Here is a 16,608-nt window from a genome sequence, read left to right on the forward strand (position 1 = left end):
AATCCTCCGTGTCCCCTAAGCGTGCTCTTTTCCACTGGCCAGCGGCCAGGCTGCCATTCTAACATCTGAAGTGAACTTCAGAAATGGCAATGCCAGCTGATCAGATGAGAGAATGTGTTGATAGAACTCTATCAGTGTTGCATGAAAAAAGCTAAAATATTGTGTATTCCTTCTTGTGGAGTGAGGGCAAGATTAATGCCGGAAGACCTGTATTGCTCTTCCCAAAGTCCTGTGCCATCTAAGTCACATCACACCCTGTGGGCTTCAGTGCTCTAGATTCCAGAAGGAGAGGAGTGGACATGCTAATGTCTGAACTCTCTTCTGGTCAAGAATTCTGAGGTTGAAGACGTAGAATGCTGCCATCTGCTGTCAGAAAGCTACACTACAGGCACCTGAGGAATCTAGAACACTGTGGGGGTAACACTAAGGGCTCATGCTTCCCCCCTTATTTCCATCTGTTCGTTCATTTATTCCACTGGCATTTACCATAAGCTCTGTTTTCCCGCATTCTGCGGGTCCTCCAATTCACTGTCAAAAAAGGCTAAAGACTGAACAATGCCTAAGAATGATCTCACTCAAATTTTAAATCACGTATGCAACCAATATGTAATCTCCAAAGCCCCTGTTGCCCCTCACCCCTGCCAGCCCCCTCTTCACCACAAGAGGAGGCATTTGCCTCCCACGGTACAGGCCAGCCCCACCCAGGGCCTGGAACCAGTCCTAACTGTAGATGGCAGCTGCACCCCCAGAGCCAGCATCCTTGTCTGAGTCTGACATTGAGCTCTGGTTTTTGCGTCTGTGCCTTCACCTCACCCTCCAGATTTATTTTCTGAATTTAGGCAAATCGTTCTTCTTTTCTACATGCTCGAATCCATAAAGTTTTAACCTTCAGCATTGACCCCAGAACCCTGATTTTTGCATGGAGTTTTGTGGAGTCTAGGCTATACATCAGAGGGGCGTGAGGGCCACTGAGTTAGCGGGACAGTGTGGCCGGTGGAGCCCTCGGTCTCCCACTTCAGAGTGCAATAGCGAGATCTCATTTTTGAGTGGTTCTACAGATATCTCCTTTTTAGTTAGAACACCAGTCCCTGGGCCCTTTGGGACTTGGGCACAGCCTGATATCCCAGTCTCCTCACTGCCTTTCTCCTCCAGGACCTGAAGTCCTTTCCTGAATTGCTTGTATCTGGTTGCTATGACCTTTATGTCCCCAACTGTCGGGCCACTATCTTGACTGATACTACTGCTCTCCTAATCACTTTGTCATTGACCCTCGAGACCATGTTTGGCCACTGGACCCAACTCCTAGTGACCAGCCTCATGTTAGTGGGGTAAGGAGGGTCCTTGTCCCAGGTCCCAGTCCTAGCTCTGCTCTTCTGCCATGTCCCTGCTCATCTAAGTCCTATAATATAGCACACTGCTACCCTCTAAACTCTGGCTGGCTCACATCTCAGGGGTTTTTTTTGGTTTTTTGGGGGTTTTTTTGTTTTGTTTTAAGATTTTATTTATTTATTTGACAGAGAGAGACAGCCAGCGAGAGAGGTAACACAAGCAGGGGGAGTGGGAGAGGAAGAAGCAGGCTCCCAGTGGAGGAGCCCGATGTGGGGCTCGAACCCAGAACGCTGGGATCACGCCCTGAGCCAAAGGCAGATGCTTAACCACTGCGCTACCCAGGCGCCCCTGGGTTTTTTTTTTTTTTATCCACTCCTCCAACATTTCTCTGACTACAAGGAGGTTCCTAGTCTTTATTTCTAAAGTTTGAGTTTAGAAATTTATTATTTATACTGTATCTTCTTTCCAAAATGTCCTTGACAAAAACTGTATGTAACTCAAGTAAAAAGAGATAATACAAAGATATAGGGAAGAATTTACTAGATTTATTTAAAATAATATAAACCAGTCTGCTGCCGGTTGATGACAGAGTGCCAGTGAACCCAGCCATTCACAAATTTACATGCAATCGTGTACACTTACTTCATGGGTTACAGAAAAACATCCGTGAAGGTCATTAGAATAGACAGCACTGCCTTGGAAGTCCACAAAAAAAAGCACTAAGTATGTAATAAAAGCAGTTCTTATCTGTTTTCTATTCTTCTTGTAATTAATTACTCAGGTTTTGGTGAAGTTTTACGGTAGGCTTAGGAAAGGACTATTTTTCAAGTTACCCAAGAGGTCACTTCCTGGGAAAAATCTCTTCCTCTACGTCTGCCCTAGGCCCCATCCACTCCAGCAGCTTCCTTGGCAACTTCACAAATGTGATTCAGCCACGTCTGCCGAGCGCCCACCATATACCAGATTGGGGTTAGACTTCCGTCTACCTCATCAAGGCTGCGTCGCAGGCAGGAAAACGTACTTCCTTACTTGATTCAAAGTCAAATCCTTAAAGTTATTTAGAAGCCTTTGTTTGGACAAGGGTAATTCTTACCTAAGAGGGTTCAGAGATTTTTCGTATACAAAACAACAACAACAACAACAACAATAACAACCCAAAAAACAAAAACCTCTATCTACAATCTTGGCAGAACAAGACTGACAAAATCGAGATCAAAGCAATAGCCCCCAAGCGGATTTCATGCTGTAGGAATTCTCTTTGTATACTGAAGGTCACACAATCAGTTTTTTCAAACAGTAACGCCTCTTGTTTCTTTTCAGCCATAAACACCCTCCTTAGAATGCATCCAAATTAAATTGTGCACACTAACTTATTCGTTCATTTGACAAACATTTTAGAACCCCTACTAGGCGCCAGGCCCTATTCCCTGGGATACAGTGTTGAAAAGAGCTGACAAGGTCCCCACTGTCCTGCAGCTGACATTATACATTTTCTTGGGCTAAATATAAAATCCTGAGAGATTCTAAAAGAGTTGTTTTAGTGAAAATATTCACAGGTGATTTAATGTCTATGATTTACACTGATCGACATATGTAATACATTTTTGGTAAATGAAATTTATCTGCCAGACATGAATTTATTAATTACTCAAAAATTTGAGCATTCTAAACTGAAATTCAGTACGTTACTTTGGTTATTTGAATGGATGCATGCAGTAAGGATCCACAATCTTTTCACGAATAACCTGTCACTGAAAAGTACTTGGGTCGATATGTAAAGGCCAGAAATATCACTTTCCCATGAGGTACCACATAAGACTTCAAAAGGTTTTGCTTTATTTTGTTTTGTTTTTAAGACAAAAGTGCTAAGCCAAGTGAACCTGACTTGACCAAGGCATTGCGTTCAAATAGCTTGGATTTAAAGAGAGAATAGTCCCTCTGTTTGTGAAATATTTGGTGATAAATAATAGTCTTATGTCAGAGAATTTCATGGAGACAAAGACATGATCCTAACAGAAATATATAACTGCAAAAATTTCTAAAATTTTTTTGAGGGAAATGGTTATTAAATTAAAAATTCATTTATTCACCCACTTAACAAATGATTGCTGACTACCACTTCTTGAGACCCAGCAGTGTGAGCTGTTGAAAAGCACAAAGCTTTATGGCTCTTGGGATTTTTTTTTTTTTCTTTATGTAAGTAATCTCTATACCCAATGTGGGGCTTGAACTCACAACCCAAGATCAAGAGCCACACGGTCTTCCCACTGAGCCAGCCCAACACCCCTGGCTCTTGGGTTTTAGAAGCATTCCATCCAGTAGGTGAGGGAAAATATGGCGGGTGGCAAGACAGCATATGAGTTCAAACAGACTGATGTGTTCAGAGGAGAAGCTTTCAGGCAACAATGACCAGCAGAGGCTCTACAGAGGCTGTGTTCAGTTGGGTCCTATAGAACTAGGAGTTTTTTCAGTGACAATAGAAAGAAATTCAGGGCAGCATGAGCCAAGAACCAGAGGCAAGCACACATGAATTCAGTTCAGGGAATTTCCAGGGACTAATCTAGCTTGACCAGGAGGTTCTCAGCTTTCCTGTGCTAGGGAACCGTGGTTTTAAAAAATGATCTGGGGATCCAAGTGGTGGAAATAGTTTAGAGCAGAAGATGGTCGTTGCATTGCATGGTATGGAGTTTGAGGAGATGGCAGGATATCTAAGAGGAAGTCATCTCAAGCAGGAGGAAGGGCAGAAGTGGAATCCTGGCACCCATCCAGAGAGGCTAGTGAGAGCCTTGGGAGGCTGTGCGGTCTCTAAAGCACAGGTGCATTGAGAGGAGGATGAAATTGTGGGTTCTGAAATACGACTGCTTACATCCTTGACTTCTTCATTTTTTAACTTCTACCTATACTTTCATCCGTGAGCCCACCATCCCTTCCCCTGCCCCTGTAGTAATGATCTGTCCTATTTATTGGGAATAGCTGCTCCCTGGCAAAATGCCTGACATAGCACGTGCTCAGTAAATAATTGTTGGATGCATGAATGAATGAATTCAGTGCAAACCTGGCTTCTGAATAAACTTGAAGATTGTGACATAATTTATTTGCTTCTCCAGCCAACAAGTGCCCAGAAGTATTTGCTCCTGAGCAGGGAAGCCTGTCTTGTTCTGACACCCATGAGGAATTCAGTGTTGGCGCCATCTGTCATTTCTCCTGTAACAAGGGCTTTAAGCTGGAGGGATCCAACAATGTTGAATGCACAGCTTCTGGAAAATGGACAGCAGCTCCACCAACCTGCAAAGGTAAAAGAGTATACACTCACTGAGACAGCTTTTCTCCCGGAAATTTCTTCAAAAATAACAAACACTTAGATAAGCTCATACTGTGTGACAGGTATGCATTATAATATTATTACTGTGAAAGCTGTCCTTCTTATTTTAAAAGGGGTTACCTATTGGAATCTAGGAAACATAGCCTATGGATTTAAAAATTTATAAGGAATGACAGGACTTCTTATTTTTGTGAATAAAAAATATACTGATTCTTTTAAGGTTTTATTTAGGAGACACAGAGAGAGAGAAAGAGAGAACGAGAGGGGGGAAGGGGCAGAGGGAGCGAGAAAAGCAGACTCCACCCTGAGCAGAGACCTCAACTCAGAGCTTGATCCCAGGACCTCCAGATCATGACCTGAGCCGAAGGCAGACTCTTAACTGACTGAACCACCCAGGCAACCCAAGATATATTGATTTTCAAGCTGATATTTTCTTTCATAATTTTGGCCTCTTTTTCTCAGAGACCTTTACCGAGTTGATTAAATGGTCTCCATTGCTTCATTGCCAGGAGGAATACAAGGGGTGAAGTCACTGATCCAATTTCTCAAATCAAGGAACTGAAGCTTTAGAAAGGTGAATGAGCATCTTTCTGCTACATGGAAAGTTAGTGACAAAGCCAATGGCATCACGCACACCTCACATTTCATGCTGACCTTCAGCCAGCAGACAATGCTCCCTCCCAACAAAGCAGCAAAGGCAGGCAATTGCCCTATGAATATTTTGCTTCTACTGAATGTCTTACATTTCTGCACCAACTCTTCAATTTTTGTTTTGTTTTGTTTTGTTTTTAATATTGGTAACATTGATATCATGCCCCAACCCCCATTCTTCTTCTGGTCTAGAGAATTATCTCTCCTAGGAGATAGATGATAGATAGATAGATAGATAGATAGATAGATAGATAGATAGATATGTACACACACATATGTATATGTATATCCATATATACATACATGTATATCCATATATATGCATATATGTATATGCATATATACCCATATATATATATACACACACATATATTTTTTTTGAGAGAGAGAGAGAAAGCACATGAGTGGAGTGGGAGAAGGGGCAGAGGGAGAGGGAGAGAGAGAATCTTAACCAGGGTCCATACCCAGGGCGGAGCTCATCGTGGGGCTTGATCTCATGACCTGAGCTGAAATCAAGAGTTGGGTGCTAAACTGACTGAACCACCCAGGGACCCCTCTCCAAGGATATTTTTAAATATTTTTTTCCCATCTGGTTTTCCATAGCTGAGATTAACAATTTTCCTTAACTTCCTTGAGGAGTTACTGCTGGAGCCTCCCTTACTACGAGAAGAGTGGAAGGCAGTTATTCTGCGTCAGTCTTAACTTTGTTATGCTCCTTTTGTTGGGAGCTCTCTAAATGGAAACACGTTTTCACAGCAGGCATAGTATCAGCTCGTACTCCAGAGGTTCGATGCCCAGCCCTCATCACTCCAGAGCAAGGAACAGTGTCCTGTAGGCATCATCTGGGAACCTTTGCTTTGAATACCACTTGTTACTTTGGATGCAAATCTGGATTCACACTCGTGGGAGACAGAGCTCTCAGTTGCAGACCTTCAGGACAATGGACAGCAAGATCTCCAGCATGCAGAGGTAATGTGAAGGGAACAGGCAGTTCTGATGCTATCTTCCACCTGGCATCCACGCTCATCGCTGTACCTGCCTGTTGAAATCCCATCCAACCCCAACGACCACTTCACATGTCAACTCTCCCATGAAATCTACCCTAATCCCAGTTGGAGGTAACGTGCCACAGGCATGTCACTTCTCCCCTTGCTATGTCACAAGTAAATGCCCTGGTCTGAAAGACATAAAGGAAGAAACATTTGCAAATGTCCAAATGTGTGAGAACAACAAGCTTGCTGAACATGGAACCAACTACAAGAATTGCAAAATACAAGTTGCAATCCCATTAATTATGTGATAGTATAAATATCCCATATTTTCATAATTGGAACCTAACTAAAAGGATAAGCCATGCATGATGCCTCTAGAAGAGTTACCACCCCATACGTGAAGTACTATGTCCCTTCCACCTTTGTATTCCCCGTGAAGACCAGAACGGTGCTTTGCAAATGTCACTATTGCTCAATAATGTCTATTTGAGATAGTTTCCTGAGCTTTAGTTTCCTATCGACAAGTTAGGAACCATAGAAGTTCCCCGAAGAAAAGTTTTAAGAGGGTGGCAATCTCTACTCCCAACTTCCGGAGGCAGCTATGCTGAACAATGATTAAGTATTTTAATAAACACGTGCTGATATGCCAGATCATTACCAGCGGTAGTAATAATAACACTTAGAACAGTAGTATTTTTGAGAAGTGAAATTTTGAAAACAGTATAGGTAAGACTGATGGAGCATGAGTAGGTATTTACTGAATGCTGCTCGTGTGCCCCTCCTCGTTCTTCGGCTACCATGCTCTGAGTGGACATCGTAGCATGTGTGATACTGGAGGAGCTGGTGTGAATGTCAGAAGTGGCTCATCTCCTTTCTGATCTTTTACTTTCGACCTCGTCTGCTGGCCATGCTAGCCAGGTTACAGATGAAAGCATAACCTCTGTTGCCTTCATCCTAAGTGTTTGGTTTTCCTGCATCCTTTTTTCCTACAGCTGTCAAATGCTCTGAGCTGCATATTACTGAGCCTGGCGTGATGAACTGCTCCAACCCCTGGGGAAATTTCAGCTATGGATCCACCTGCAGCTTCCATTGTCCAGAGGGCCAGTTACTTAATGGCCCAGCGAGAACAGCATGCCAAGAGAACGGCCAGTGGTCAGCTCCCATGCCAGCCTGCCAAGGTATATTTTCCATATGGGTAGGAACGTAAAAAAATCGGTGTTTCTTTTCTGTGTAGTTCTGACAGCAGTCTCGCTCTCCATCACTGGGTTTCCCCTGCGTTAATCAATGTTTCATGATAAATCCAGCAGAATCTCCTTGCCTTCGGCAGAGCAGTGGGAAGGAAATTCAGTGACTCTGTGTAGACAATCACCACTCCTTTTCCAGAGCTCAGATGTGTCAAACGAATCCTCTCGTTTCTTTGTAATCTGTGTGTAAGACATCTTGCAGTTTCAGAACATTTTTAACCAGAGGTTATTTCATGCAGATTCTTAATTTATTATCTCAGAAGAGTTTTGTCACATACCTGTAAAAACACACAGATCTTTTTACGTTAAGCTTCGTCTCTCTGTAAGGTTCATTGCATCCACCTTCCTTTTACTTTTTCATGTTTTTCTCTACAGCTTGTCATGACTGCATTTGGTTGTGTGACTGAATCTTTGATTACCCTCCCCCCAAAATTAACCAGGGTTTATTTTATTTGCTTAAGCTTCCACTTCTTTCGTCATTTTATTCACTTTATTAGGTCCTTCCCCTGATGCCTCTGGGCATTGTGTTTGATATTTAAGGATCAGAAATAAAATCAGGTCCTGCTTCCCATGCTGTCGCAGTATTTGTATGGCTTCCAGATCTCTCCTGCCAGGTTGTCTGCCCTGCCAAGACCTCTGATGCTCCTGCGTGATCTCACATCTCACAATCCTTGGGATCCTTCTGCAAGAATGATGGTCTTTCACGCAACACACATCTAATGCCCTGCGTGTGTGTTTGGTTTGCAGCGGGGCCATTGACAATCCAGCAAGCCCTGACTTACCTTGGTGGAGCCGTGGCTTCGACAATAGGTTTGGTGACGTGTGGGACACTCCTGGCTCTGCTAAGAAAGCGCTTCAGACAAAAAGGTAAATAAGAAAGAGTCTTATCCTTCTTTTCTTCTGACTTGTCATTGGGGATGGACCGTGAAACGACGATGTCAGTAGTTCATGTTTGAAAGCATTTGTAGTTAAAGAAAACAAGCCCAAGAGAAGTCATCTTGAGAACTGACTGCCCATCAGAATTACCTTTATAAAAGTACAGAGCCTCATATAGGGAGATCTAGAGATGGGCCTGGAAATCTGAATTTCTCAAAAGCCCTACCTCCGAATTCTGATGAGGCCAGTGGGCGCGTTGGCATTTGGGGACCTCTGGTCTAGGTAAGCTTTGTTATCACCAGAACTAACAGGAAAGTGTCATGCTCTCCTCCTTCATCATTCTCGTATGTGATGGTCATTTATTGATCAATGGTTTAGGTAGTCAGTGCTGCTGAATCAGAAATCAAGTGCTTCTGGAGGAAGTGAGAAATGAAGCTAGAGGTGTGAAAAGCAGCTGCTTAGTCATGACCCGGTGTGATACACCAGGATACCTGTACATCCTCATGAAAATGTGTGGAGCTCACGCAGGACTGAAGCAGGGACGTGACCCAATGGTGGAAGACCCTTCATAAGGGAGCTGTGTCTACCAGATTGTTCATTAAAAAAGGAGCTCTGGCCTAGGCGTGTAAGAAGGGAGTCATCTCTTAAGGGTTAAAACAGTCTTTCTCTGTCTGCCCCAGATGCTCAGCCATGAGCTCAGAAACTTCTTTTCGTAGCTAATGTGTCTCTTCATCATTTCTCATGAGAGATAACTAGGGGCCACCTGAGGGGTCAGGAAGGCTCCAATGCTCCAATCCAGGTAACTGAGAATGGCTGTTATACCTGATGGGGTTCTCATGGAACTGAGAACTTCCAGCACCCAGTCCTAACTGCTCAAGGGCAGAACCCCTTGTTCCATAGTTTTGAGCTCTCTCCAGGTTTTCTAAAGTTCCTTCATCTACTCTCCTGTGCATGGGTGAGTAGGACAAAGGACAAAGTATGACACTCTGCTTAAAGAGCTACAGCCAGTCCTTCTGTGTAACATTTGTGTTTATTTAACCACATCCAGAGGGCAGAGGCAGGCGCTCCGAACCACCTAGATCCTACTCTCCATAACCATGTAGGAATCACACTATTCCTGCATTTCCCCCAAGCTCTTTCTTCAGTTTTGAGACATGGCTAGAGAACCCTCCAGACCATGAAGAAGGACCAGCGGCCACCCATCCTCCAAATCTTTAATAATAAATAAACTCATTTGTGAGGACAGGGAATTTTTCCTTGACCTGTCCCAAGGTGATTTTAACCTAAGATTCTGTGGTCAAATAAAGAGAGAATGCTGCATACGTGTCCTGCAAATTCAAAATGCACCTTCATTATCACCTTGAAGGCTGAATAATGCCCTGTAATAAATATACTTGTCCATCTTCATTTGATCTAATATTCTCTAAATTTATTTAGCCATGAGACACTGTTCCCCTTTAATCTATCCATGGGAGGATTGACAGGCCTGCTGCCATATTTAAAGTTTCCTCTCTCTGAGTCCGTTGTTTGGGTTAAGGTAGGAAGTCGTGATCATCTATGTTACCAGAGGAGGAAAGCAGCCCTTGTTAAGTTGCATGGATTTGTGTGAGTGATTAACTTGCCCAACTGGTGGCTGGGGGTGTGTGACACAGGTTGCAACGATAGAGGGGCCTCAAGTGCCAAAGTAATGTGTTTCTAGAACCAATGATCTCAATATCAACAACAAACGAAAATAGCCAAGACGTTGAAGGCAGGGACCAGAGGAAAAAGAAGAGGTTGTCACTGAATGGAAAGAGAAGAAAGATGAGAAGACTCTGGATTAAATACTGTAAAATGTTAATTTAGCCCAACACGGGTCCTATCTCTCAGAGAGAGCTTGTTCTCAATATACCCCTGACAATGAACCCATATGAAAATCAGCACACCAACTTTCCCCAATACTCCTACCACCAGTGACCTTTCTCCTTCTACTAGTCTTTTAGTTTCTTTTCAACTGATCATTTGTGTCTTCTTGCTTATTCCAGATGACGGGGAAAGCCCCTTGAACCCACAAAGGTAAGACAGAGTTTCATGATTGAGTAAATTTGTCTAGTTTGACTTTTTAATTCACTGTAATAATGTCAGAATGATTATACATAATGCCCCTTTCTGCAACAAATCTTTTGCAATGTCCCCTTTACTAATTCTACAGTAAAATACACAGATAACGTATCCTAACCACACACAGTGTTTTTAAAAATCAGTAAATGCCCTAATTATAAAGTAAAGGAGAAATAAAAGGGAAATATATAATTAAATATAATAAATTTAATAAATTTATTTATTAAAATTTATTTATTAAATTTATATATAATAAATACGTTTATTATATATTTTATTTATAATTATATATTATATTTTATAATATTGTATATTATATTTTATAATATAAATATGTATTATATTTTATAATATAATTATATATTATATATAATATAATATGATTATATATTATATTATTTATTGGATATAATAAACAAAAATAAATATAAAATTAAATATAATAAAAAATTTTAAAAGGGATGTATAATAGAAATAAAACGCCAAAGCTGAGGCACCACTCTAGTGGATGCTATGAGATCATCAGAGGCTTGCAGCTTTGGGTCAACAACCATTAAAAGCAACAGTCAGGAATACTGTATCAGTGCCTCAAACAGCATCAGAGGCGTTGCCAACACCAACCCGACTTTTTTTAATGATGAATGCCTCTGGTAAAGGGTTGGAAAACCTGTCATAATCTTCCCTCAACTCACATGGCAATTGTATTCTAAAAGATGCAAAATATATATTATTTATATTTAAAGCAGTTAAGTTCTAGGCTCAGGGATTATTCACCTACAGGAATATTGAGTCGATATTCTAAAACCGTATGGAGTGTAGGATAATTCTTTTGTGTCCCATGCCTATTGGGATATCCAGCACCCCTGGCCCTTTCCCACTAAGTGTCAGTAGAATTCTTGATCACTATGAAAATTCAAAAAGTAGGAAGATTGGTAGGAGAAGAAAGGGATAAAGAAAGGGGGGATAATCAGAAGGGGGAATGAAGCATGGGAGACTATGGACTCTGAGAAACAAACTGAGGGCTTCAGAGGGGAGGGGGGTGGGGGAATGGGATAGGCTGGTGATGGGTAGTAAGGAGGCCACGTATTGCATGGTGCACTGGGTGTTACACGCAACTAATGAATCATGGAACTTTACATCGAAAAACCAGGGATGTACTGTATGGTGACTAACATAATATAATAAAAAAAAAATTATTAAAAAAAACACCTGTAGGGGGCAGTACTACCATTCTTTGAAAACTGTTGCCAGATGATCAAATATCAAGGCTGGGTATTTTCTAAGGATTTCTTCTCCCCAAGAAGAGGCATAGCAGGCATTCAATATTCAGGTACCTAGAGCATCAACAGTAACGTCACGTGGGTGTAAGTGCAGTGCAAATTACCCAGAGCTGCTAAGAGGATCTCAAAAATCTCTGAGGCATTTATTTTTGTTTCCCTTTTAAAGCAGAATTCCAGGGTGGGGTGGTAATCCACGGGCTGTGCAGGAAGCATGTGTGGGACCGTGGTCAAGGACCAAGCACTAGATGCCAGGTCATCTTTGTATTTCTGTTCTTTAGCCACCTGGGAACATACGGAGTTTTTACAAATGCTGCATTTGACCCGAGCCCTTAAGGTAAGTTACCTATGAAGATATTTTTGAAGGAAATAGAACAGTAGGAGAAAGAATATTAAACCTTGATGTTTCATTATATAATCATGAGTTAAATTTTAAGCATGTATTAAGTTTTTAAGCCTTGAAGGAAATTGTGTTGGCAGCAGGGGACAAGATATGTCAGGAGAGTGACAATAGAGTTTATATGAGGATTTCCATTTCCTCCAGGCTAGAAATGTTCTAATAAGATATAACTTATTTCAGGATGTATGACATTCCCATTAATGGCTGATTGGAGGTATTAACAACACCATGGCCTTGCTTGATAACCAGAAGTCATACTATTAGAAAAATTTTACACACTTCTACGGAGCCAATCCCCTATGTGACTTGGTGGGGAAACAAAAATGATCTGATACTTTGTTTCTTCCCAAAAGCTCAGTGAGTAGTTGAGTTTCCTAAGAAAAGTAGCCTAGATAGCAGAATATCGGGAATCTAGAAAGAGATTATGTTGATCCTCAGGGGACAGATATGCTGAGAGCCAGCTGGCTGGCTGGCTGGCTGGCTGGCCTGCTTGCTTGCTTACTTGCTTTTACGGAAAATATAATTATTTTCATTTCTTTCGTCTCATTTTCAGAGACCTGTCCTGCTGGTCTCGTCGCTCACCCTCCACAGGACCCTATTTTTGAACATCAGGCTTCCTGCCAGACTTGACTTCAACTGTAGCATATTTGCTGCAGTTTTCTGGAAATACTTGTTAAAAAAAGGACATGGAGTTTCCTGTAGATTAGTTCTGGATGACAGCAGAAGGATTGTGCCACAAGCCCAAACTCTCCACCCACCACCCCTTCCTGCTCCACCCCTTCCTTAAGCCTCAGAAGCCAGGACTGGGTGTCTGCAGGGGTCTGTGGGCTTTGCCCAGCTGTCCCGTTCTTGAAAGACTAATTAACCAGAGACTGAAGCTTCTGACTTACCAGAAGACCAGACTGTGGAAAAATAAAAATGCCTCTTTATTTTTGGATTGGAGGGAGGCATGCTCTGCTGGAAGCCAGGTGGTGTCTGTGACTTGAGGGAATTTCTATCAGATCTTCTGGGGTCTCCAGAGCTTGCTGGAAGCCTATTACTCCCTTGCTGCAAGGCTTCCAGAGAGGCCTCTGGATGGCACCAGGGAGTGCAAAAGACCAAGAATCAAGATAGGAAGGCACATGTCACCTTCCTTCCACGGGTCACTCTCTCCAGAAGAACCTCAAGACCAAAATTCAAATGGGCAATTAAAAAGATTCTTCCCAAATGCCATGCTCTGTTATTTGATTTTTTGTTCAATAAGATCTGTGTACATCATTTTGGTTACATCAATGTAATACACAATGACCGTTGTCCCAATTACAGCTTAACCCTTCAATCAGTCAGCAAATATGTACTGTATCACTGCCCCCCACACAGAATCATAGAAGAAAACAAATCAGAAAAGCGGAGAAGCAGAAAAAATCCTCATCACCTGAACATCCTACAAGGAAGAACAGATATTATTTATTAAATCCCATGTTTAATACGTAGATTGTTGAAAGTGACATGGTAATTATCTGGAACTGATGCAAAAAAGAGAGAGCCGAACAACACAGTTGTCTTGTCTCTGTGAAATGTGAGGCAATAAACATGTCATGCAGAATGAATAACACCGTGGGTAAATATGCAAATAAAAATTGTACAACGGTCTAACTAAGGGTTACAATAATTTTGCAAGAGCTTTGGCAGGAAACTTGGGATTTAGGGACACACTGCTTTTTAAAAGTTTCTCTCACATGCTGTCGATGGCATCTGTGCTTATCTTGTGCCAATCACTAGGCTGGGTATCATAGGACAATGGTTATCAGCCCTGTGTCGGAGTCAGAATCGACAACTTGTAAAAGCTTCCCCAGGGAATGCTGACGGTTTACCAGCTGCTATTATAGATACAGAAGAGTAAGGCACTGTTCTGCTCCGGGACAGTTTACAGCCTAATTGCGGGAACAATAGATACCCCCACAAAGTAATTTGAGTATCATAATGGAGTAGTGTTGTAGTTCATAAAATGGAAAAAGTCTATTTGAGTCCAGAATTCAGGAGATAGGTAGGACTCTGAACGGAAACAGGGTTCAGCAAAGAGGGAGAGATGGATATTCTAAGTTGACAGAGTAACGTCAGCAGAGGAGCGGACAGGACTGTGTGTAGGAGGAGTGAAGTGAGGAGGAGTCTGAGGTCATGGAGACCTCATGTGAGATGCCAGGTTACAATGTAGCAAATCTGTTGAGACAAACCATCTTTAAGACAGATGCTTGGAGGGCACCTGGGTGTCTCAGTGATAAAGCGTCTGCCTTTGGCTCAGGTCATGATCCCAGGGTCCTGGGATGGCGTCCCTCATCAGGCTCCTTGCTCAGCGGGGAGTCTGCTTCTCTCCCTCTGCCTGCCACTCCCCCTGCTTGTGCTCGCTCACTCTCTCTGACAAATAAATAAAATCTTAAAAAAAAAAAAAAGCCAGAAGCTTGGAGGAATGCAGATTCAGGGAATCTCGGACAGTTACAATGATGCTTCAGACAATGTAAATCTCAGATTTTCTATCAAGAGCAAAGTGAGATCTCAAGGCAGTGTGAAACAGCAGATTCTCCAAGAAACACAGGGGGCCGCTGAGTCCGGAAAAGCATAATCATAGTAATACACATGTGCTCCGGGCTCCAATTGCCAGGAATCGGACACCTCTCAATATCTTCCCAACAGTTGCATCCGGGAAAAGATTCTTATCACCCCCTTGTGCAGATGTCAAAACTGAGCTCTAAAGAGGTTGAGTCACTTACCCACGCCAGCACAGCTAGTCAGTGGGACTGAGTCGGCTCTGCTGCCTTTGTGGCCACTGGCCCTCATCAACACAGAACTGTGCATGGGTGGAAATCAGTAAGGTGGTCCAGGCCTGCAGGCCCCGTTCTGGTAGTCATCCCCTTGCTTCCTGGCCTGAAATTACAATGTTTCTGTGCTCCTAACACGGCACAGTCCCCTTTCCCCCAGATAGCAGGGAAACTGATGCAGTTAAGGGCATGGGGTGACGTTGCATTGGGAATCGCAGAGGTTCTGGCAAATGTACGCTTCGCCCTGGCAGTTTTTACGGTGGGTGGTGAGGGGCTACTGCCCCAGTGGCCTCAGCAGGTGCAAGTGCGGGAACACTTTTGCCCGTGGCTTACGAATCCCTGGGCACTGCGCCGCCTGCCAGCACCTCTGATCTCTGTCCTTTCTCCACCTGCGGTAAAATATTCACTAATTTGCTTGCTCTGCCTCCTACCTCCCGCCATGGGGGGGGGGGGGGGCGGTGACCTAGCCAACCCCCTGCCTGGAAGGGCGCTAGGAGGGGAGGAACGCCCGAGGCTGCAGCGGCCTCTGCACTCGCGGGAGCCAAAGGCAAGGAGGACACCGCCACCCGCAGCCTCCCGGAGCGCATTGCAGCCGGGACGGCGGACAACCCTGCGGAGCCGAGGGCGATCGGAGGCGGACGCGAGCCCGACCGGGTCCCGGGAGCAGGAAAGGAACCATGGCCCCAGGCTGCCCGCGCCTCTGGGTCCTGGTGGTCTTGGGCGCCAGCTGCGCAGGCTGGGGGAGCTGGGGGGCCGAAGCGGCGCGGCTAAGGCAGTTCTACGTAGCTGCCCAGGGCATCAGCTGGAACTACCGCCCTGAGCCCACCACGCTGAGGTGAGGCGGGTCTGGCGTCCGGGTGGGCTTCTCCAGGCGAGAGAGACGATTTCTTTTAGGGAGCTTTCCCTTTGCAATTTCATGGCTTAAAAAAAGAAAGAAAACAAAAAAGAGAAGGAAAAGAAAAAAAAAAGAATTTATTGTTCCTTTTCAAACAAAATTGCTATTTTTGTTTCTAATAATAGAGTGTATTAGATATTCCGTGGGGTTGTCTAGATGCTGTTTGAAGAGTTTGTTAATATCGTTTTGTTAGTGTGATTGATTGTTGGTTTAATATAGTGATTGATTCAAAAGCACCGGGCACTAACCCTTACTGCAAAGTCCCATTCCAGAGTTTGAGTGCCTAGTATTTCTATAGAACTTCCAGTTACATATTATTTATTCCGTCCTCCACATAACTTCATCGTCTAAAACTAAAGATGTACACATTGTCCTTTGTTTAAGCAGATTGTTCAATAACTATTAACAAATTGCCATAATTTTGTTGTATTCTTACAAATGACTTTCAAACTATATCAGTCCATAAACATGCAACATTTTTTTCTTTTAGCTTTACTTCTAGTTCATGTGACTCTAAATTTTTTCTCACATTCTTAGTCCCTGGGATATAGTCTACCCTGGCGAGTTTGGAAGGGTCACTATGTAACTAAAAGGTGGCTTAAATAATAAAACTCTTATTTCTGAACTACAAATTATTTTTCCTAATTGAAAGGCTAAAAATAAGACTTCCCAGAAATTAAACAAAGTATAGGACCTACTCACTATTTCCAGTTGGTTATATTTTTAT

At 43.0% G+C, this 16,608-nt stretch overlaps 2 protein-coding genes across 2 annotated transcripts in view; both read left to right on the forward strand.

Moving 5' to 3' along the window:
• Positions 1-13,881, forward strand: part of SELP (selectin P) — a 39,253-nt gene extending 25,372 nt beyond the window's left edge. The window contains exons 11-17 of the mRNA XM_045797648.2: positions 4,437-4,622; positions 6,059-6,271; positions 7,287-7,472; positions 8,286-8,405; positions 10,439-10,469; positions 12,073-12,128; positions 12,745-13,881. Of these exons, the coding sequence (XP_045653604.2) occupies positions 4,437-4,622; positions 6,059-6,271; positions 7,287-7,472; positions 8,286-8,405; positions 10,439-10,469; positions 12,073-12,127 (791 nt within the window). The 3' untranslated portion in view covers position 12,128; positions 12,745-13,881. The remainder of the gene's footprint in view (positions 1-4,436; positions 4,623-6,058; positions 6,272-7,286; positions 7,473-8,285; positions 8,406-10,438; positions 10,470-12,072; positions 12,129-12,744) is intronic.
• A 1,636-nt stretch (positions 13,882-15,517) lies between these two features.
• The window catches only part of F5 (coagulation factor V), a 70,213-nt gene continuing 69,122 nt past the window's right edge, over positions 15,518-16,608 (forward strand). Inside the window, exon 1 of the mRNA XM_045797608.2 lies at positions 15,518-15,821. Within this exon, the coding sequence (XP_045653564.2) occupies positions 15,664-15,821 (158 nt within the window). The 5' untranslated portion in view covers positions 15,518-15,663. The remainder of the gene's footprint in view (positions 15,822-16,608) is intronic.

This window comes from Ursus americanus, chromosome 2 (assembly GCF_024610735.1).
Source record: "Ursus americanus isolate L20-20 chromosome 2, mUrsAme1.1.p, whole genome shotgun sequence".
Taxonomy (NCBI): domain Eukaryota; kingdom Metazoa; phylum Chordata; class Mammalia; order Carnivora; family Ursidae; genus Ursus; species Ursus americanus.